The sequence below is a fragment of the Tachyglossus aculeatus genome, chromosome 18, assembly GCF_015852505.1.
Source record: "Tachyglossus aculeatus isolate mTacAcu1 chromosome 18, mTacAcu1.pri, whole genome shotgun sequence".
NCBI classification, from domain to species: domain Eukaryota; kingdom Metazoa; phylum Chordata; class Mammalia; order Monotremata; family Tachyglossidae; genus Tachyglossus; species Tachyglossus aculeatus.
In genome coordinates this window covers 15,668,954-15,692,379 of record NC_052083.1, presented here as the reverse complement: position 1 = coordinate 15,692,379, position 23,426 = coordinate 15,668,954, and the positions used below count along the sequence as shown (strand labels likewise).

Sequence of the window (23,426 nt, the reverse complement as noted above, 5' to 3'; positions counted from 1 at the left end):
AAAATGGAAACAACCAAACCTTTGAAACCTGTTAATAATTATAATAGCAACTGTGGTATTTGTTAAGTGCTTCCTGTGTGCCAGGCCCTTTATTAAGCACTGGGGTGGATACAAGCAAATCAGGTTGGACACAGTCCTTGTCCTACAAGGGGCTCACAGCCTCATTCCCCATTTTTACAGATAAGGTAACTGAGGCACAGAGAAGTGAAGTCACTTGTCCGAGGTCACCCAGCAGACAAGTGGCGGAGCTGGGATTAGAACCCGCAACTTTCTGACTCTCAGGCCCGTGCTCTATCCACTACACCATGCTGCTTCCCCTTCCCAGGCTTCATCCCCCTAAAATCCCTGCCCACTTTATGCTCTCTGATTATTTTATTCTCAAAACGAAAATTGTCTCCCCCACCCTCATATCAGTCCTGTATATATGTACTTAGAAATAGTATTAACAGATAACATTTAGAAGCTGCATTAAATCTGTATTTCCCTGTTAAGATTATGGAATATTCAGGATACAATTTGGAACTATGAAAATCCTAAATTCACTCACTGCTTGGTCCCCAGGCCTGTGAAATTTTAATCATCATCTCTGTGTGATCACATCTTCAAAGCAGAAAATTGATTACATGAAGTAACTAGTGGTGCTGATCCTCCAAAGTTACGATTAAAACACAAAAATGGGGTGTAGTGCTCTGGAAAAGCAACTTGTCCAACTTTGCTTAGTAAATCCAAGCTATGCTCCTTTCGGATAATTGGTTGGGTAAGAACAAATGTTCAGATAATTGGTGTTCTGTTGTAACAGGCTTTGTGGGTGTCAAGCCAGGTACACAAGATTTGAACTAGTTAGGGTTGCAAGCCCTTCTCAAGTCCCACCTCCTCCAGCAAGCCTTCCCTAACAAATTTCTACCACCCCACATCACTTCAAACCCAGCAACCACTGCAAGCACTTATTATATTTCTAGACACCCATCCTCAACAATTATGCACATATGTAGATTCAATTATTTACTCTGATTTTTCTTCCTGGCATATTTGTTCTACCCATTTTAAGTGATCCTTATTCTTTCTACTGCCCCCACTACTGCCAATTATTTGGCATATCTGCCTTCGCCTTTGGAGTGTAAGTTCCTGTGGGAAGGGAATAATGTTTTATGCTTTTGCTGGATTTATATGGGAACTCAATACAGTGCAATGTACTTGGTAGGCATTCCATAAATATCGTTACTACTACTCCTACTTTACAAGTGCGGACTTAGGGCTTCTTGATCTCACTATGCTAATGCATTCAAAGTACTGTACCTTGTAAATTAGTACCCCCGGATTTAATGGAAAAAGAGTCTGCTCACTATAATCTGAAATCCATAAATGATCAGTGCAGAATTCAGTTATTTAGCTTATCACCTTCCACCAACTAGAACCTCCTAAGTAAAATTTTTTAAATTAAACCAAAATCCACAGAGCATTCCCAATTTTAACTAGTTAAACTGGACCCGTTGTTAACAATAAAAATCACCTTTGAAGTTCCTTTTGTGGAACAGTAAAGTCCTGATCTTCGCAAACACACGTACAATTTCTTCCACGATTTCCTTCCGAGTTCTTTCACATGCAAAAACCCTTGAATTTCAGGACAACTATTAGAGTTTAAAAAATTCTGTGGAAGAAAAAACAATTATCTAGGAAAGTCTGAAGAATGATACCAAGATGATAAAGTTATTGAATTAGTTCAATTAGCAATGTCAACATTTTCCTGATCATTAACAAAATGCAAAAGAACAACTTTGTACTTTTCTACATGTTATTAAATGTCTCTCAAGCTTTATGTTTACTGCACAGAGAAATCTGTAGTCATCTGTGGCTACCTAATGTGTTGTAAGTAACTAGCTTCAAAATATCTGTCAGCATGCTTTCACCCTATAATTTTTGAAAAATTGCAAAATCGCAATTTTATCCAGAATAATTACATCTTTGGATGTTGCCTCCACCTTGTGCTTTCATATACTATTCATATTTGACTACTTGGAAACTAAAGACAACAGAACATGTCAAAACCTAAGGCTGAGGCTCCATGGGGTAAATCTAATAGCAAAGAGAAAAACGTTTCAACAAATCTTCCTATGACTTAGTAGACCTAATGATATTTGACTCATTAGGCTGTTGACAATTTGGGGCTTTGTTACTAATGCTGTTTATACAGCACTACTTTTAATGAACACATTTTAACAGTTACCACCTTCCACTAGAGTGAAATGCATAGTTTGCTTCCAAGAGGAGAAGTCTGGAGCCACAAAAACTCTCTGACTGATAGCATCTTGAACACTTTCACATTCCCACATTTGGCAACAGATGGCCAGTGGTGAGAAAGATCAGTCTCGCCTCTTCTGACCAGTGATCAATCACTTGGTCACTCAGGTTAAGCCTACGTACAGTGTTCTGTACACAGTATGTGCTCAATAAATACGACTGATTACAGTATGAACAAGGTGCTATGTGTTTAAATCCATCTCTCTCTTTGCCCATTCTCAAAATGAGATCAAACTGCATGCACTACTTCGCAGGGATAGGAAGTTAGACCTCTAGATAGCCGCTAATGTAAGCTGAAAAAAAAAAAGGTTGCCACTAAGGAGTATAAGCTGAAATTTGTTTCACATGTCTGTCTCTCAACCAACACTAGTACACTGAACTTTTCCAAGTGCTTAGTACAGTTCTCTGCAAACAGTAAGCACTCAATAAATCCCATTCATTGACTGATTCAGAGATACTTTTCCTTTAATACACTATTCTGATCCCATGGCACCACAGAGCAAATTTAATTAAGAACCAAACGAACGAGAACAGTTCCAGAGCCAGGGAGATAAACTGGTAAGGAGGCCCACGGCAATGATCTGCCTGTCGGTCTGCCTAGAATCCCTGAGCATCACAGAGCCTGAGACTTTTCCACCATCACTAGCTCTGGCCTCCCCACCTAGGCCAGGCTGGGCCTCAGAAACAGCAGAGACAGGTTTGGGTATCCTCACTGTATGTCTATGAGGTGTCTCCAAATGGATGCAATGGCTGTGGAAATGACTCAGGGGCCTCAAAGGATCAAGAATGTGCAAAAGAGTCACATACGTGTAACAATAATCCCTTGCATTGGTATAGTGCTTTTATTTTTCCAAACTGCTTTCTCATCAGTTATTTCATTTTCTTCTCACAACATCCCCCAAAGGGAGGGAGAGGTGAGTATTAGCTCCGTTTTACAGAGGAGGAAACTGAGGCACAGAGATTAGGTGACTTTTTTGAGGTAAGAAGGGAAGATCGTGTCAGAACTGGGACTAGAACCCACGTTCCCCAACTCTCAAAGCTGACGCATGTCCGGAAGACCTTGGAGAGTCATTGGACACTCAGGGATAACTGTACAAGGATACTGTGTTCCCACTCAGGTGACCAGGGGTTCAGTTTGGTGCAGTTCAAGATAGAGGCTGGGAAAGAACTGATTTGTTGCTCCCGGGGTTGGATTTTGGCCCGTTGGTGCTGTGCTGATTGCTCCGAGTCGGGCCAGGCCGGCAGTCAGGTAGGCAGGAGAGGCAGCCTACTCCAGGTGCAATGTTCAGCAGGGTGGACTTTCAGGCCCATCAGTAAGGACTGTTTCTCCTATTGCTTTCACTCCTCCACCAAATTCTCTTCTTGACAAACCGGCAATCTGGTTTTCACCCCTCATACACATGTCATATTTTCCAGCTTGCTTGAACAGGCTGATGCTACCCTAACCTCCTTGTGGGCAGGGAATGTGTTTGTTTATTGTTGTACTCTCCCAAGCACTTAGTACAGTGCTTTGTGCACAGTAAGCGCTCAATAAATACAATTCAATGAATAAATGATGAATACCAAAGCCTCTTAACAACCCCCTTCGGCCCAGTGTAATGTGCTCTTGGTTCTCCTAATCCCTTTGACCTGGCCACTGTTGCTGCTTTCACTTTCCTGTTATTCTGCCAAGTCTCTTACCATTCTGACTACTCCTTCTCAGTCTCCTTCACTTCCTTTACAATCGTCCATCCCCTCCAACCTCCAGGACACCTCCACTTGCATCACCGCCACCACCTTAAACTCAATATGGCTAGAACTTAACATATTAGTCCCATTCTTCCTCCCATAACTTTCCCATAATTCCTTTTGGGTCCTCTTAGTTTTTTTTCCACTTTCCTCATTCAGTAGGTCTCTAAGTCTGGTCAGCCCTTTTTCTACTCTCTGGTATTATGGCTACCACTCTGATTTAAGCCCATCAGTTCCTGGCTGTGTTACTGCATTGGCCTATTAACTGTTCTATTCTACCGTACTCTCCCAAGCACTTAGTACAGTACCACTGATTAACTGATTGGCCGGTTCTGCTTCTTGCTTCTTCCCTTCTTAGTAATAATAATAAGCTAGTTGTAGGCAGCAAATGTCTGTTTATTGTTGCATTGCACTCTTTCAAGCACCTAGTACAGTGCTATGCACACAGCAAGTGCTCAACAATTATGACTGATTGACTGACTGATAACAATAATGAGCATGGCCTAGTGGATAGAGCACAGGCCTGGGAGTCTGAAGGACTTGGGTTCTAATCACAGTTCTGCCACTTCCCTGCTGTGTGACGTTAGGCAAGTCACTTAACTTCTCTATCAGTTACCTCATCTGTTAAATGGGGATTGACTGTGAGTCCTATGTGGGACAGGGACTGTGTCCAACCTGATTAACTTGTATCTATTCCAGTGCTTATTACAGTGCCTGGCACATAGTAAGCACTTAACAAATACCATAAATAATAGTAATAGCAATATTTGTTAAGCACTTACTGTATGCCAAGCACTATTTGCACTAAGCACTTGGGTAGATATAAGATAATTAGTTCCCACATGGGATTCACAGTGTAAGTATAAGGGAGAACAGATATTAAAACCCCACTTTGCAGATGAGGGAGTTGAGACACAGAACTGAAGTGACTTGCCCAGGGTCACAAAGTAGGCAGGTGGTGGAGGGGGGATGAGAACCCACCTTTTCACTAGGCCAGGCTGTTTCTCTTGGTCTATCCTGCATTCAGTTGCCAGGTCTTCTAAGACACTATTCACAACGTATCAGTTTCCTCTCCAAAAAAACTCCAATTGCTACCCATTTCTCAATGCATCATGCAAAGAAACCTCTGAGTACTGAATTTGTGGTTCTCTGTCAGATGACTCAACTCATCACTCCCTTCTTTCACTATACCTTGGCATGCATTCTTCTCTGCTTTCAAGCAAGCCTCCTAACTGTATTTCATTCTTGACTCTTGCCTCCAAGCCACTGTGCATAAATGGCACTCCCTTAACCCCCAAACCCGTTCAGGCTCCATCCTCCCTGCTTTCAAAATCCTCTTCAAAAGACATCTTGTCCAGGAGGCATTCTCCGACTGAACCCCCCCTCCCTGGTCTGGTCATCCCAAAACACTTTTGTCTACTTTTATTTTTATTTACTCATATAATTGAATATTTAATCAGGTGCATCTACGCTCAACTATTATTCTACTATGTATGTTTACAATTTGTGCCTACCTGTCTCCCCCACTAGACCACCAATCGCTTGAGGGCAGAGAGCATGCTTTCTACTTCTCCTTTGTGTTTCCCCAGGGTCTAGGACTGAGTGCTGAAACCCAGTAGGAAGCTAATACATTCTAATTATGATAATTTATAAAGTACCAACTATGCGCTCGTCCTCTAGACTGTTATGGGCAAGAACTGTGACTACCAACTCTGTAGTCACCCAAGCATTTAGACCAGTGCTCTGCACTTAGAAAGTGCTCAATAAATATGACTGATTGATGTGCTAAGCTCTGTTCTAGGTGCTTAGGAAATACACACGAGATGTAGTAGACACAATCCTTGCCTTCCAGGAGCCTAAGTCAAAAGGGGAAGCAGCAGGCATAAATTCACTAATACGCAATAGACATAAGAATGAGAAAACAGACATAATGCACACAAGCCAATAAAACAACAAAATAATCAGGAGGCATTCACTAGACTGTAAGTTCCTTGAGGGCAAGGATGGTGTCTACTCATTCCGTTGTATTATTCTCTCCCAAGTGTTTAGTACAGTGCTCTGTGCATAATAATAATAATAATGATAATAATGATGGTATTTGTTAAGTGCTTACTATGTGCAAAGCACTGTTCTCAGCAATGGGGGGGGGATACAAGGTGGTCAGGTTGTCCCACGTGGGGCTCACAGTCTTAATCCCCATTTTACAGATGAGGTAACTGTGGCACAGAGAAGTTAAGTGATTTGCCCAAAGTTACACAGCTGACAATTGGCAGAGCAGGGATTTGAACCCCTGACCTCTGACTCCAAAGCCCAGGCTCTTTCCACTGAGCCATGGTATTTTAGGCATTCAATAAATATCACTGCCTTATTGATTGACCGATGGCTATCTTACCATCAAATTATTCTGTCTGCAGGGCTTCAGACTAGCTGGTAGTCTGGCCCATCTGAGACCCTGGAATTCAGAGCTGTGGTTTGGGGGGCGGGGAAGGGGAAAGAGGGGAAGGAGTGAGGGGATTCCATACAACGTCTGGCCAGGTTCAGGTACAACCTACTGGTCCCGAACAAAAAGTTCAAATTCAAAAGCCTCCTTTGGTTTGCTTCAGCAAGAAGCTAGACTTGTAAACTTATTAAGGGCAGGGACTATGTCTGTTATATTGTACTCTCCCAAGCGCTTAGTACAGTGCTCTGCACTCAGTAAGCACAATAAATATAATTAAACTGACTAACTGAACCTGCCCTAGATGAGTTGTTAGGCAACAGCGGAGATTATTCTTTTCAAACTTCTGTTCCAACTCCCTAGTGTAGTTCAAAATTGTCCCGCATGTGCATTTATTTCTGGTTCCCTTTCAACCTCCACATGATATTCTGCAGTAACATGAATCGGAACACTGCCACGCACAGTTTTTTGTTTCATAATTATACCATTACAATTCCTCAGAGCATTGTTCATCTTCTAATGAACAGTAGTTCATCAGAAATATGTTTTGCAGTACCTGCAGGAGCTGAGTTTGGGGAATACTACCATTTGATTGCTGACACCATGCGACCATCTGTTCTGGAAAAAAATTCTGGGGAAAAGGGAAAAAAAGCATCAGAAACATTTACACAGATTTTTTTCACTTCTATGCTGTGTGCTCACATTTGTAATAAACATTCCAAATTCCCTACTTGTATCAATTATGCATGTTTGTACTCACAAGATTTCTCTCTCATCACCCTGAAAAAAATTATACCGTATTTACTTACATAATTGCCCCATTTTGGTTTCCGAGGAGGAAAAAGATATTTCACACCACTTAAATTAGAAGCAGTGATTGCTACCCACTGGGACGGAAGGAAGGAGGGAATGAGAGGAGGAGCAACAGAAAGGAGAGAATGGCAAGCACACTGTGGATAGGGAATTGTGGGCAAGGAATGTGTCTACTCTGTTATGTCGTATTCTCCCAAGAGCTTAGTACAATGTTCTGCACATATTTAGCACTCAATAAATATGACTGATTGAAGGATGGATAACAAACACAGCGAGGGCAGGAGGGAGAGGGAGTTAATTCACACAGTGCTTATCCCATAGAGGAGGCACTAGAATTAAGATCTGTAGTCAGGTGTTCTCTTTCCTTCCTCTCTTTGTCCCTCCTTTCTTCCTCTTCCCCTTATTACTAGACTTAATTATTCTATGAACCGTGTAACAGCCTCACTCATTTTGACACTACAAAAACTATGCTCTGCCACTTGCCTGCTGTGTGACCTTGGCCAAGTCACCTAACTTTTCAGGGCTCCTGTTTCCTTGTCTGTAAAATGGAGATTACATATCTGCTCTTGCTGCTACCTTGATGGTGAACACTTTGTTTGAGAGGGACTGTGTCTAACCTGATTATTTTATATCTGTCCCAGGGCTGTCTGTTAGGTGCATGCAGAAAGCACCTGACAAATACCTATTATTATCGTTATAATTATTTGGGGCAATTATACGAGTAAATGCAGTGTTTGAGAAGTTATACCTAATAAACAAATGCTGGCATATATGAAATTGAAACAAACAAATCTGAAACTCAGTGATGATGTTTTGCTATAGCATTTCCACTAATGTAATCTTTCATTAGCCTGCAACACTGAATCTTACTTTATTTTAGGAAAGGAAATTGAGAGGTCTTCAAAACCTCTAACAGACCTGCCAGGCAATCTTGTTTTGCACCCATATGCGGGCGCACAGCTACCCAGCCCAACCTGCCACTTGGCTCAGAACCCCAAGGGTTGGGTCAGGGCAGCTGCAGGTGCTGCAAGATCTCTAAGGCGGGGTGGCTGCTTTTTTTATGCTACTTGTTAAGCACCTACTATGGGCCAGGCACCATTCTAAGCAGGGAATCAGGTTGGACCTGATCCATGTTCCACATGGGGCTCACAGTCTTCATCCCCATTTTATAGATGAGGTAACTGAGGCCCAGAGAGGTTAAATGACTTGCCCAAGGTCACACAGCAGACAAGCAGCAGAGCCAGGATTAGAACCCAGGTCCCTCTGACTCTCAGGCCCATGCTCTTTCCACTAGGCCACCCTGTACCCACCTGGTCCTTCGTCCAGTCGGTCTGTCCATTCTTTGGTCTTCCCCTTGGGGCTGAATGAAGCAGGAGGGGGCAGAAGACGGGGCTTCAGGTTGGGCCTAGCTGAGCCTGGGCGTCTAGGGGCGATGGCTACTCGCTTCTTCAATGAAGCAGGATTTAAGTGCACCTGGCTTGTACCCCCAGGCTAATACTTGTTATCCAACCTAACTTGCAACTCTGCAGCCGGCACCCATGACTCAACGCCAGGAAGCTTGTGGGTGGGCGATGCTCTACATTCAATCCCTGAATCAGTGGTTCAACTGTCGTCAAAATATTTACTCATTTTTTGAAAGGCATTCGGTCTTGGAACTGATCATTTTTTGATGGTATTTGTTAAGCAATTACTATGTGCCAGGCACTGTACTAAACACTGGGGGAGATACAAGCTAATCAGATTGGACACAGTCCATGTCCCATGTGGTGTGCACAGTCTTAATCCCTATTTTACAGATAACAATTATAATAATGATGGTATTTGTTCAGCGCTTACTATGTGCCAGGCACTGTTCTAAGTGCTGGGGTAGATACAAGGCAATCAGGTTGTCCCACGTGGGGCTCACAGTCTTCATCCCCATTTTACACATGAGGCCACTGAGGCACAGAGAAGTTAACTGACTTGCCTAAGATCACACAAGCTGGCAGGTGGCAGAGTCGGCATTCGAACCCACGACCTCTGACTCCCAAGCCCGGGCTCTTTCCAATAAGCCACGCTGTTTCATGAGGCACGGAGAATAATAATAATAATAATTGTGATACTTGTTAAGTACTTACTGTGTGCTGGGCACAGTCCCTGTCCCCTGTGGGGCTCACAGTCTCACCGTGGCTCAGTGGAGAGAGCATGGGGATGTGGAGTCAGAGGTCGTGGGTTCAAATCCCCACTCTGCCAATTGTCAGCTGTGTAACTTTGGGCAAGTCACTTCACTGGGCCTCAGTTACCTCATCTGGAAAATGGGGATTAAGACTGTGAGCCCGCCATGGGACAACCTGATCACCCTGTAACCTCCCCAGCACTTAGAACAGTGCTTTGCACATAGTAAGTGCTTAATAAATGCATTATTACTATGATTATTAATCCCCATTTTACAGATGAAGTAACTGAGGCATAGAGAAGTGAAGTGACTTACCCAAAGTCACACAGCAGACAAGTGGCAGAGCTGGGATTAGACTCCAGGTCCTTCTGACTCCCAGGCCTGTGCTCTCTTTACCCACTAGACCACACTGCTTCTCCTAAATTTTTTACCAAGTTTCATGATCTCTGGCATAAACTAGATTGGAAGATCCTCCATTAGGCTGTAAGCTCTTTGAGGGTGGAGACTATCTACCAACTTTACTGTATTGTGCTTCTCCAATTGCTTAGTTCAGTGTTCTACACAGAGTAAGCACTCAATAAATATAATTGATAAATGATAATTAACAAATAATTATGGTGTTTATTAAGCGCTAAGTATTGAGTACTGTTCTAAGCCCTGGAACAGGAACAAGTTAACCGGATCAGGCACAGTCCCTGTTCCACATAATAATGGTGGTATTTGTTAAGCGCTTACTGTGTGCAAAGCACTGTTCTAAGCGCTGGGGGGATACAAGGTGATTAGGTTGTCCCACGGGAGGCTCACAGTCAATCCCCATTTTACAGATGAGAGATCTGAGGCACAGAGAAGTTAAGTGACTTGCCCAAAGTTACACAGCAGACAAGTGGCAGAGCCAGGATTAGAAGCCACGACCTCTGGCTCCCAAGCCCAGGTTCTTTCCACTGAGCCACGCTACATGGGGTTCACAGTCTAGAGAGGAGAAAGAACAGGGATCGAAATGCCAATTTACATCTCAGGAAACTGAGGCACAAAGAAGTTAAGTGATTAGCCCAAAGTCACCCAGCAAGCAAGCGGTAGAGCAGGATTAGAACCCAGGTCCTCTGACTCCTAGACCTTTCCACTGGAGTACAGACTCTTTCCACTAGACTGTAAGCTTGTTGTGGGCAGGGAATGTGTCTGTTACACCGTTATACTATACCTTCCCAAGCACTTAGTACAGTGCTCTGCACACAGTAAGCGCTCAAAAATCTGACTGACTGACTTTCCATGAGGCCAAACTGCTTCCCTGTTGAACTACCTAATAAACTAATTATTGGTCTATAACTTCTTGAGATTTGTGGTATCCCTGCTAGGAACCGGTAGGACACAGATATGGTTCCATCTGGACTTTTTAGAAAAACTTAAAATTGACAGTAGAAACTAGGGTTTGTGGAAAGTTTCTCCCAGACCCACGGACACACCAAACAGGTTCTCCACATTACTTGGTCAACTGAGTTTCCAATACTCAAAACTCTTGAGTATAAGTTAAGCTTCTGCTGGCTCAGAAAAAGAAAACTGGCTTCCTCAACTTGCATAACATTCATTTCAGGACAATTATAACTGGCATTCGAATAAACATCCCAAACTCTGTTCCAGACAAAAATGTTTCTGGTAACTAGCCATTGGAGCTTTTGAGAATCACTGTTCCCCAACTCAGCTGCATCATTATAATTTATTACCCACCTATAAACTGGCCAGAGACTTAGAAATTTGGAAATTGATTTCACATTCAAAAAAAGACAGGACTTACCATAGGATTTTTAAAGAACTCATACTTTGCATAATTCTTCCGGAATAAAAATTTACTTTCACTTCCCATCGAGTTTTCCACTTGAACAACCAGTTCATGATCCTCCAAGCACCTTTCTGTAGAAAAAAAGGTATAATTATTAGAAATCGAGCCTTACAAAACAAACATTTGCCAGAAAATTTCTAAGGCAAAAAGAGACTCCTTTGTTTCATTATATATGGTGACCTAAAATGAGCATGCAATTGTGATTGTGACCCCCTGAAATTAACGTGGTTTGAAAACTCACCCTTTTAATTTTACATCCCTGTTTCAAATTTAGATGACATAAGGTTGCTGGGCCCAGATTTAAAGCCAGGGTTAGGACATGTCACTCTAAAGCTGTGTCCAAAACAAAGAAGCTTAAACCGTGTAAACAAAAACACATACTAGGAGACTAACAAGAGGAAGTATCTTTAATAAGGATGCAAGAACAAGGTGAAAGAAAAGGAAGAGGGAGAATGGAAAAAGAAAGCATTTACTATAAGAGGTGATAGATCTCTGGCGGGGTGCGGGGGGTGGGGGTGGGGGAGAATCCTAGGCATTAGAACCATTATTCACTGACATTTCATTTGGAAACCTTTCATTAAGGCTAGTTTTAATTTAGACTCCAACAGGCTCAAGTAGGTGAATATTAATATGTATCACTCTAGTATTTCAAGCATTTCACTAGAAAAGGAGATTCAAACATTCATTCATTCATTCAATCGTATTTATTGAGCGCTTACTGTGTGCAAAGCACTGTACTAAGTACTTGGGAAGTACAGCGTTTGGGAAGTACAATCTCAGAGAGGAGATTTATCTCACACAAGTGTGACATTTACTTTCTCAAAGGAAGCATAGTTTACTCAAGCTATACCAATTAGGATTTTGCTCCTTGGTAAGGGAGTGTCTGTCCTTCACACAATCTGACAATCTATGGACACACCCATATCCCTCAACAATGTCCCTGTGACAGGTGTTGTAAACTAGACAAGAAATAGGAAGGTCATGGAATTGACAGTCCTAAGAATCTGATGATTGTGTGAACGACTTTGCCCCAAGTGACACAGCAGGCAATTGGCAGAGTCTGGATTAGAACACAAATCCTTGGATTCCCAGGCCCTGCTTGTTTTTGTAATTTCCTCTGATTATATTGTATCTATCCCTGGCACACCTTAAATACCTCATTTACTATGATTATTATTCATCTTTCTATCACACTAGTCTCCTGTATGGGAATGGGACCTTCCTAGGGGAATAAGGATTTGCCTTCATAAATACAATAAATCTCCCAAAGGGCAATGGGCTACACCTGGAAAATAATCACTGCAGAATAACTTGCTCTTTGGTCAGGACTCGATAGTCAGAGATATATTTGGGCCCCTCTAATTAAACTGATCCAGATAGGAATTCAGGAATTACATAACTGTTAAATGTATATAAGGGTTCTTACAAGGACAGTCGCCAAGAGAAATGTAACAGACAAAATAATAACTGTGATATTTGTTAAGTGCTTACTGTGCATCAAACACTGTACTAAGTGCAGGGGTAGCTACAAGATCATCAGGTCCCACATGGGGCTCAGTCTAAGTAGGATGGAGAACAGGTATTGAATCCCCATTCTGCAGGTGAGGGAAATGAGGCACAGATAAGTGACTTCCCTGTAGTCACACAGAAGAGACCAGTGGTGCAGTCGTAATTAGAACCCAGGTCCTCTGACTCCTCAGGTCCATGCCCCTTTCACTAGGCCACTTAGCTTCTCCATCGAAATGAGAGCAGGTAAGATCTCTGCGGGTCATTTTCTGAGAACTTCTCAATGATGAGGATGAAAAAACAATGAAGCGGGCAGCTTACTGGTTACGATGAACCACACTACAGAATGGCAGGGGTCTTGCATGTTGGATTAATAATTGAAGGTTAGCTTTTTTTGGCTTTTTAAAATTTAACAAGTCACACAATATCTGTGTCCCCATTTTGGGTTTTAGCTTATCTTCCTTTATCCCTGATATTGTTTCTCTTTGGTATTGCTTCTCTCCTTGTTTTTCCCAGTCACTTGCCTGTGGTGGGATCTTGAGCAAGTCACCGACTTTCTCAATGCTTTGGTTTCCTGATCTGTAAAATGGGGATTTAATACCTGTTCTCCCTCCTTCCTAAACTGAGAGCTCCATGTGGGACAGGAACTGTGTCTGATCTGATTATCTTGTATTTATCCCAGAATTTAATACAGTGCTTGGGAACTTCACTCAATCATATTTACTGAGTGCTTACAGTGTGCAGAGCACTGTACTAAATGCTTGGGAGAGTACACTACAACAATAAATAGACATGTTCTCTTCCCACAGCAAGGTTACAGTCTAGAGGCACATAGTAAACATTTAACAAATACCATTATTATACTTATTATAACTACTCCTATTTATACTTTATTTCATTGTCCTTCTCCCCATTATACTGTAGTCTCCTTTTGGGCATGGATTATATCTACCTATTGTACTCTTCCAAGCGCTAAATAGCTAAATACAGTGCTCTGCACACAGTAAGCCCTCAATAAATACCACTGATCGATTGATTTTTGTTCCTTGTTTCCATCCTGCCCCGTTATGCCCTGTACTAATTTCTTTTCCCTGTACCTCTCCTGCTTATCCACAGATTCCTTTATTGTTCTGGATTCAAAACTGGGATATTTTTTCCCCTTTTCACCCTTCCTTTGTTCTGGTAAAATTCATCCCTATGCCTCTTGAAAAACAGCAAAGGACTTTTGGCCTCCTTTGCTTCTGAAGCTTTCTCGCCTTTGGAATTTTATGTGCTACGAAACACATGGGCTTCCTATTTATGATATGTCAAGAGACTCAAGAGACTAAAACAACACAGGCCGCACGACTCCTGCATATTTCTTACTTCTTATTCGGCTACTGGCATTAAGAAAAAGCACTGAGCATCATCATCCACCATATGTATTACCACAACTTTTAAGTTCACTTTAAAATTAGACAACTCTAGAAAAAAACACAACTTGTAAGCCTTAAAGTAACACATACAAATTGGCTAGCTTCATTCTGGAGCAAATGCTAAGGAAAGGTCTGTCAACCCCAACAGCAACAGAGAATGCCCCAAGGCACTGTGTTAATCCCATAAGGACACCTTGCTGTAACACTTGGTTTTGTGTGAACCTCCACCCCACCCCCTAACTCCGATCTATATTCATTCATTCATTCAATCGTATTTATTGAGTGCTGTGTGCAGAGCACTGTACTAAGCGCTTGGAAAGTACAAGTTGGCAACATATAGAGACGGTCCCTACCCAACAATGGGCTCACAGTCAAGAAGAGGGAGACAGACAACAAAACACACCATGTGGACAGGTGTCAAGTCATCAGAATAAGTAAAAATAAAGCTAGATGCACATCTTTAACAAAATAAACAGAATAGTAAATATGTACATGTAAAATAGAGTAATTAATCTGTACGAACATATGTACAGGTGCTGAGGGGAGGAGAAGGGGGTAGGGCGGGGGGGTGGGGAGGAGGAGAGGAAAATGGGGGCTCAGTCTGGGAAGGCCTCCCGGAGAAGGTGAGCTCTCTATAATTCGCACTAGGTTCCACGCACACTGCAGATTTATTCAATCGTATTTATTGAGCACTTACTGTGTGCAGAGCACTGTACTAAGCACTGCAGATCACACAGCCGGCTGTCCACAGGCATTTCCCATTTACTCAGAATGGTTCAAGATTGTGATAAATTATGAATGAAGCCATAGGCGTGATCATCTGCACCCAGAAAATAGTGGCATCAAAAAAACCCTTAAATAGATGCCTTGTTTCTGGCCCCATTTTTTTAAAAGATAGGATCTACGCCTGTTACCCCTCGAATGGGGTGAAATGGAAAATTAATACACAAACAGCGTTCCTGATCTCTGCCTAGAACACAGCACAATGCTGAGGTTAGAGTCAAGTTTTTTGCCTCTGTTTTGTAACTTCCACACTTGTCTGAACTGCTAATTTCACCTAGGTCCAAAATAATATTGAGGCATTCCCCAAAGCTGAATTCATAACAATTCTCATTGGATAGCAAGGGAGAAAGAAACAGAAATCTTCCAGTGAAGACTCCTCTCATGAGGAGTCCTAGCACTGCAACCATGGTCTATCAATCAATCCAATTAATGGCATTTATTGAGCACTTACAGTGTGCAGAGCACTGTATTAAGCACTTGGGAAACTAAACTATAGCAGAGCTGGTTGCCATGTTCCCTGCCCTGCCCACAAGGAGCTTACACTCTAGAGGCCTATCTGGTGTGGGCATCATTTGATTTCAAGGCATACTCTTACCTAACTTGCCTGGTGGTTCAAAATCTCTATTACCAATAAAATCAGTCTGAAGGTCTTTTAGCAAAGATAGTTCCATTCCCCACTCACACACGCACATGATTTTATGCACTATTTAGACCCATATAATAAAGTGTATAATCAAATGGAAACATGCGGATGGTCATTTTGTTTATAAAACCAATTCTCCATCTAGAGAACGGGTAATTTTGGCCATACCCCAAACCAGCTGTTCAAATACGCACAATTGTTCTATACGAGTCTGTGCCACAGTCCAAAAATCATCCTCCGTCAGTGAACTGCAGAAGGATCAGGGGAGGTAGAGGTGGAATCGTGACAGAAAGTAGGCCAGAGAGAGTAATATTAACCAAAACAAATTATTTTAGAATAAAGTTGGAAAAATGGCCCTGATTCAAAATACTGGTATTTTACACATAAGCAACTTTGCTAATTTTTAAACTCAATCTTCCCACCACCTGCCAGTTAATTTATATTTTTTATGACTAGGGTACAAAAGCTAAACATGGAGACACTGAATGCTGCCATGTCCAGGCTTATCTGTAGTTTTTTTTTCAAGTATTTATGAAAAGGGATGCTTAAATTATATCAAGAGTGGGAACTTCATACAACTTCTTTGAAGAGAAACTGGGTCATAAGCATTAATAATGCACATAAGGAATACTGTTCATCTCAGCCTCTGGATGAAAGTATTATGAATTAATTTACAAGAGTCTGCAGGATCTGTGGGGTATAAAATAAAATATGCTAAACTCTGGCTTTAGATGTTGGACTTTTGGCACCTGGAACTTTTTGGTGCTCTAACAAGCAGTTTGACTCAACTTTTCAAAACTGCATTAAATGATTACTGGCATACCAACTTAGTTTTAATCAAAGTTTAAAAAGGGAATGAGTAGTGATGCCTTGAACAATTTCTTCATTGGTACACGAACCTTCAGATAAATGGCAGAAAGAAAACCCAAACCCCCTCAGAGTCATTCGTTCATTCATTCATTCATATTTATTGAGCGCTTACTGTGTGCAGAGTACTGTACTAAATGCTTGGAAAGTACAATTCAGCAACAAATAGAGGCAATCCCTACCCACAACAGGCTCACAGTCTAGATGTGAGAGAGTCCATATCTTGGATGATAGCACGGTTATCATCCTTTCACTTCCCCTTAAATGTGATCTCCCAGATGATACTGAATTAAAAGTATCCATCACTGAATACTGACTGATCCCCATACAAGTGCATTTATTGAGCACTTGCGTGCAGAGTTCTGTACTAAGCTCTTGGGAGAGTAGAATGTAACAGCTGGTAGGCATGCTTCCTGCTCACAAGGAACTTACAATCTAAAGGAACAGAAACTCAAACACATACCACTTCTTCACACATACCATCTCCTCATAGCAATAAGAACTCATTCTAAATCTCATGAATTGATATTTTATGAATTTATCTTTTTTCCACAGCCATCCTTCAATTCTTTATCCTAAAAGGGTTTTTTTAAAGATATTTATTTTAGCCCATGAGATAAATAAATTAGATATACCTGGGATTAAATAATTATTTATGTTCATAGAGAGGCTGTTACACTGTAAGTTAAGCATGTAAATAGGAATGAAATAAAAAAGACAAAGCAATGAAAAAAGGAGTTTCATGATTACATTGTAAATAATAATTATAGTACCTAATTTGCATGCAATTGATTTTCTTCCACTCAATACTTTAACCAAAAAAGGGGCTTCTCTCCTTTTCTTTTTAATTTTCTTCTTTGTAGTTTTTGTAGTTTTGGGGTAATTACCTATTAAGTCATTTCTGGGCATACGGCATAGTTGTAGGTGCCAAAAAAAATTACTAGCTGTTCTCCTTCACTCATGGAGGTACACTTTTTTTCTTATAGCATTTAAGCGATTACTATGTTCAAGCACTGTTCTAAGCGCTAAGGCAGATACAAGTTAATCATGTTGGACAAAGTTCCTGTTCCACATGGGGCTTACAAGTCTAGGCAGGAGGGAAAACCCTTAAGTGAAATGAATTCTAAGTTGTGTATGGTAAGCCTGCATCTATTATTCCTAAAAGGAATGGAAAACTCTTTAAATAAGGACCACGTTTCTATGCTTAAAACTAACATATGCAAATTAACAAATATTCATATATGGATAAAATGATGTATGCATACAACCGCATCACTACAAAATAAAATCCTCAGCAAAGCCAACTTCACAAAAGATCACACTATTCATAACAGGATGCATGGTTAGTGTTCAGCATTTTCAGATTTTCATGCAGAACTTTGGCAGTTAATTACAGTCTGGTTGAGAGAGAGAGAGAGAGAGAGAGAGAGAGAGAGAGAGAGAGAGAGAGAGAGAGAGAGAGAGAGAGCGTGCACGCACGTATATATGAAATCCCCCTTTCCCACCATTGTTAATTACCAAGCTATTTGTGGGTAAACAGAAGCTTTTGATGGCCTTATCAGCCTACTGCTGAATTCATTGAAAGATGTCACAAACTAAAGTTTGACAGCACAATTAGTCTCCATGGAAGCTATTGTGATGTCACAATCACTGAATTGTGGCATCACTGAATGAATCTGGCAGGAGAAGGACATTAGTTACAAAGGAGAAAGCTTCTGTTTACACACAAATACCTCAGTAATAAGCAGTGATGGGAAAGAATACACAAAGAGTTCTAATATGGTAATTTAACAAGCTTTGAGAATACTGGACTTTTGAAGGATTGGCTAGAGCTAGTGCAGAGTTCTTGGAATTGAAGAAATGAGGAAGTGAGTATCCAAAACTTAAGGCTAAATTCAGTACTGCTGGACTTTCACAAATGCTTCTAACCGATAAACATGCTATGTGCCTTTACATTCAGAAAATGAACATCAAATGGCAAAACTGTACACAGCTCCTTATTTTTGGAGAGATTCTGGATATAATCATTGTTTTACAATTTCTGGGAGACCTTTACCTTCCCACATCCAAAAGGAATTTCAATAAAAATGTTCAAGTATTGATTCCAAAGTGTTTGGAAAGTAACTCCTGGGCTTATAATTATCCCTACCCTTTATATTTTAACACTGTCCTTACATACTGCCATATGCCGCTTGAACACAGTACTTTAAAAATCGCACTACTTAAACAAGTTAGACAGAGGATTATTACCTAGCTCTACCAGATAAGCATGATTTATAACAGTCCAATTCCCAAAGGTTTGCCATTTGCCTCTTGTCCACTGTAACCATGGCACCCTAATTTCAATTAGTTAGAGGAATGGCTACCTCGAGAGCAGACTGTTGATATAGGAATGGACCACGCCATGTGAAGATACCACCTTTTCTCCTGCTTGAGTAAAAAATGTTATCTGATCTTCTCTCCTGCTTGGCCATGTGCCAAGTGGCATGCAAGCCCACCTCTTTTCTCCAACCCCAGGACTCTATAGGAGATGAATCACAGGGTCAGGACTCTTTAGGGATCAAGCTTCATTTGCCTAAGCCGTTTACATGCCATTGCTTCATCTACCACAGAGCAAGATTACACAAAGGACCAATGTGAAGACTGAGGTAGGGTGGGGTGGTGGGAGTAGGAGAGACAGAAAAGGAAAGTTAATGATCTCAAATTACGAACAATGAAGAGCAGTGAGAACTTGGTAGAAAGCAGAGGATCGGGGCTAATTGTGCAGTTTCACAAGCAGAATTAGAATTTCGAAGGTTGGAAAGTAGTTCATCACATACGAGAGTCAAATACGCTGTTCACAGAAACGATGTCAGCCTGGTCTGTCCCCTACCTAATCCTAGGTGAAGGTGATGCTCCACTAGGGTCCAGCTGTTGTCATCCACACAATGACTTTTGTAAACGAGCAGCTGGCAGAGGTCCCTGGCTGTCATGTCTGCTAGAATCTCCACCACTTTGCTTGTCCCATCTTCACTAAAGACTTTAACATCCTGCAACATATAAAGGATACACTTACAGATAAACAGCTCTTTTGGTGTTCTGAAAATATGCACATCTGACAGTTCTTGTACACGGCACCCCCTTCCCATGTTCTAACTTCAGGCATCTTGGCAACCAATACGAGCAACATGTACGACTTGCCCTTAGGGTTTTCTCTAAATCTCCCCACTCCCCTTCTCTCCCGCCCATCCGTGTCCCCCCGCCCCCCAGCCCCCCCAAAGACAGTTTCATGAAGGGTGACCCTGTAACATATGAAAACAGCCCAAATTCCTCCCATGGCTTAAATCAAGCCCAGTGGAAATGGATAATGAACACGCTCCTTTTTAAATATCTTGAAAAGAAGAAAACCAATTTGAAATATAAACTGAGGCCTGAGGGATTGGAAATGTGATAGCTAAACGAACTGCAAATAATTTTTTTTAAACTTCTAACAGGAACTTCTGATTGGTACAGCTTCTTTGCACTGCCAGTTAACTGAGCCCATCACAGGTTAGAATACTCCATAGCCCTGGTCCACGCATTTCTCCCCTTCGCTCACAGTCTCGTGGTCTTCAGTGAAAGGTAATAACATATCCACACACACTGCACGTTTTAAATATGATTGGGAAAAAGGACAGAGGAGAATATATCTGTGATGATCCAAACACCCCTTCCCTCCCCGAAAGCCCACAGAAGCTTCATTTCTCTGGCACCGTTGTAATTCACCAAATCGTGAATTAATTCACTAGCTCCGAGTCAAGCTACTTTTGGAAGGATCAAAATGAGTTTCGACTCAATTCAGGTATGCCTCTTCATAGCAAGAAACGCCTATTGAGAAATACCCCCAGTACAGTAATTTGAGATGGGGTCGGGGGAGGGAAGAAGGGCAGAGGGGAGAAGCAAAAAAATCTTACCTCAACGGCATGCAAAAGGCAGCAGTCAGAAGAACAAGATGGCATTTTAAAATATGACTTGCCTCTAAAAAGAGAGTTTGTTTGCTGCCTCTTCCAACCTGGGCTGCCTGGACTGCAGCCTCAGGGTGTTTAGCTGAACCTTACCTGTCGCTGGCACACAGCCTCTATTGAAGCTACTGTTTCTAGACAGGCACAGGCAGTCAGGGCTCCACTCAAAGGGTTACACACATACAATCTTTTAGGTAGTGAATCAAACCACACTCTACAGACCAATCATATCCACCCTGCGACTGATGTAATCATTTCCCCACACTCTATCGGATTTTCAATTTATTTTTTCCCCTGTTCCACCCTCCACCACCAAAAAAACCAGAACCCTAAGAAACATCACCAGCACGAAAAGCAGAAATTAAACTGGGATAGCATAAAGTTAGAAGACCAAGCAGAAAATCTAGTGCCCAAAACATGTGTGTTTTCTGAAGTTTGATTTCTTGGCCACATCTCTCAAAAGCCCAGCCTCGCAGTGGCTGATGTCATCCCTATGCAACTTAAAACCCTTTAACTTCGCCTCTTCTTGCTCTTGAGACCTCTGTCTTTCAAGATAACCCCAGCGCTCCTGCTCTCTCCCTTGCCTAGCTTCACCCGAACGCCTTGTTCTTTCTTGAACTTTCAGTGCTGTCCGTTGATCTGTCCAGGCGAGAAAGCCGGACTGATGAAATCACCTCATGGCAGGGTCTTATTAAAAGGAAATCAAGGCCCAAAATCGGATCCTCTGAATCTGGGAACCGACTCCTTAATAACGAAACCCTCCTCCTCCTCCTCCAAGGTCCCCCTTCTGTCCATGTAAAAATCTGCGACCAGCTGAAAGGAGTTAAATCTTAATCTTGCTAAAATGACTCAAGGCCCTTGCATTCAGCCAACGGCTTCAGCTGACAGCAGGGATGAGCCAACTCTTTCAAAAGTGGGGTCTCAGGGCCGTTGCTGGAGGTTTCAGAGAGGTATGCATTCTGTACAATGTTCCTGCTGCACCCAGCTGCACTTAATCAACTCAAAGAACTCTCAGCATGGAGGCACTGAACTTAGTCACTTTTCCTTCCATGTTAGGGCTCCTTGCAAATCTGCTTTCTGTAATCAGCATGAAGGTCGAGCACTACCCATTTAGCTGACTCTTTAAAAACCATATAGCTAAAATAACTCGACTGAACTCAACCTTATTTCAAACTAAATCATGAAATCTTATTCCAGACACAGAAAAGTGTTGGTAGACCGGCCAATGAAAACACCTCAACATAAGAATAACAACCAAAAGAGGTTGGGGGACTGACTGAAAAATTGAAATTTGATGTTAAAGGATTACTGGGTAAAACAATGAGCAAAGTCAGTGAATTACTTCTAGTAGCTGTTGCAAAACACTGTCATCTTTAAAAAAATAGAAAGTGAGTATTCACAGCAGCATGGAGCAAGTTGAAAAGTTGAGTTTTCAGTTATTTAGGATAGTTCTACATTCTACACACTTTCCAGACTGCATTTCTGGTCTCCCCAAATTAGTTACTCCCCCATGAACAATTTGCTGATTTTTAATTGTTTCGACTTGCATTAAATTTCCTCCCAGCTTATATTACAACACGTACATCACTCAGGATGTCTAGTTAGCCTTTGGAGAATTGCAGCTATGCTCTGTTGGTCATAAGCCTACTCATTTTCAATTCCTGTTACTTTAGGAACTACATTTGAGGGGTAGATCACCAGGGAGGTGGAAAGGAAAGATAAAAAACTAAACAAATTATAAATCAGAGGGCTTCTTATAGGAAAGGTTGGAATTTCTAATAGGGATTAGTGTCACTAATGCAGCTCTTAGCAAGTTTTCACCCTTGGAGTACATTTTGCAGTGCTAACAACAAACTTGGATGCAATGTCAGAGTAATCTGGACCTTGAGCAGGCAAGTTTACAAATTAATCCTGAAAAGGGGTCTGGATTATTTATTTCTTTTTAACATGACAATCTGCACTATTAATCCTAAACTAGCCCTAGGATCCTCACCCAAAATTTTAACATTTTTCTATACCACTCTATTTCTGTTCACCCCATTTCCCAAGCACTGATCAAATATAACTGAAATAGGTAAGACCTTTTTTTTCCCCTACACAAGACATGCTTTTTATATCATTCTTTCTCTGAAGACAAGGAGTTCCATATATTTGGTTCATGAAGTAAAATGGTCCATCTCCCAAGCAGCAATCAGCTGCTAAATGCCAGGCAGAGTAGTAAATGAATTAGGTCAAGTTCCCCTCTTTTTGAAACCCCTGGCCTAGTGGAAGAGCACGGGCTTGGGAGTAAGACGACATGGGCTCTAATTCTGGCTCCGCCACTCGTCCACTGTGTGACCTTGGGCAAGTCTCTTAACTTCTTTGTGCCTCAGTTACCTCATCTGTAAAATAGGGATTAAGACTGTGAGTCACATGTGGGACAAGGACTGTGTCCAATCTGATTAGTCTGTATCAACGTCAGAGTTTAGAACAGTGCTTGGCATATCATAAGTGCTTAATAAATTCCATTATTATTATTATTATTATTATTATTACCTCTACTACTACAAACACTAGCCAGAATCTGGGCTGGGCTCCTATTACAATAGGCCCAGAGTTAACAAAGAGGATGGGAGAATAAAGTACCTTTGGCTTCAATTTGCCTTTTGTATTCTGAACCAATTAGGTGAGCTTAATCTATTTCAGTTTAAGAAACAGAGTCAGCCTGACCGAGATGAAAGAATTCTACACTATGGCTAGGAGGATGATCTTGGAGAAAGGATGTACTCTTTTGGTCAGTTGAGGGCAAAAGAAAACACTTTTGGTCACCAAGGCTCTATATATTTAGAACGGAGACATCTGCTTGCAAACCCATTGGTGTTAAGGGACTGAAGCGCCAGAGAAAATAGAAGAGGGCCTTTTGAGCACTGTGGGATTTGGCCTCCTAAGGAAAGCCAAATAGTTTTCTGTCAATCCTGTAACTGCATG

At 41.6% G+C, this 23,426-nt stretch overlaps 1 protein-coding gene across 2 annotated transcripts in view; it reads right to left on the bottom strand.

The window, feature by feature from the left end:
* The window catches only part of GRB10 (growth factor receptor bound protein 10), a 198,141-nt gene that overhangs the window by 19,748 nt on the left and 154,967 nt on the right, over nucleotides 1–23,426 (bottom strand). For both annotated transcript variants that reach the window (XM_038760157.1, XM_038760156.1), the window contains 4 exons: nucleotides 19,352–19,508; nucleotides 11,221–11,336; nucleotides 7,020–7,094; nucleotides 1,511–1,648 (listed from right to left, as the gene is read on the bottom strand). In XM_038760157.1, coding sequence (XP_038616085.1) covers nucleotides 1,511–1,648; nucleotides 7,020–7,094; nucleotides 11,221–11,336; nucleotides 19,352–19,508 — 486 coding nt within the window. The remainder of the gene's footprint in view (nucleotides 1–1,510; nucleotides 1,649–7,019; nucleotides 7,095–11,220; nucleotides 11,337–19,351; nucleotides 19,509–23,426) is intronic.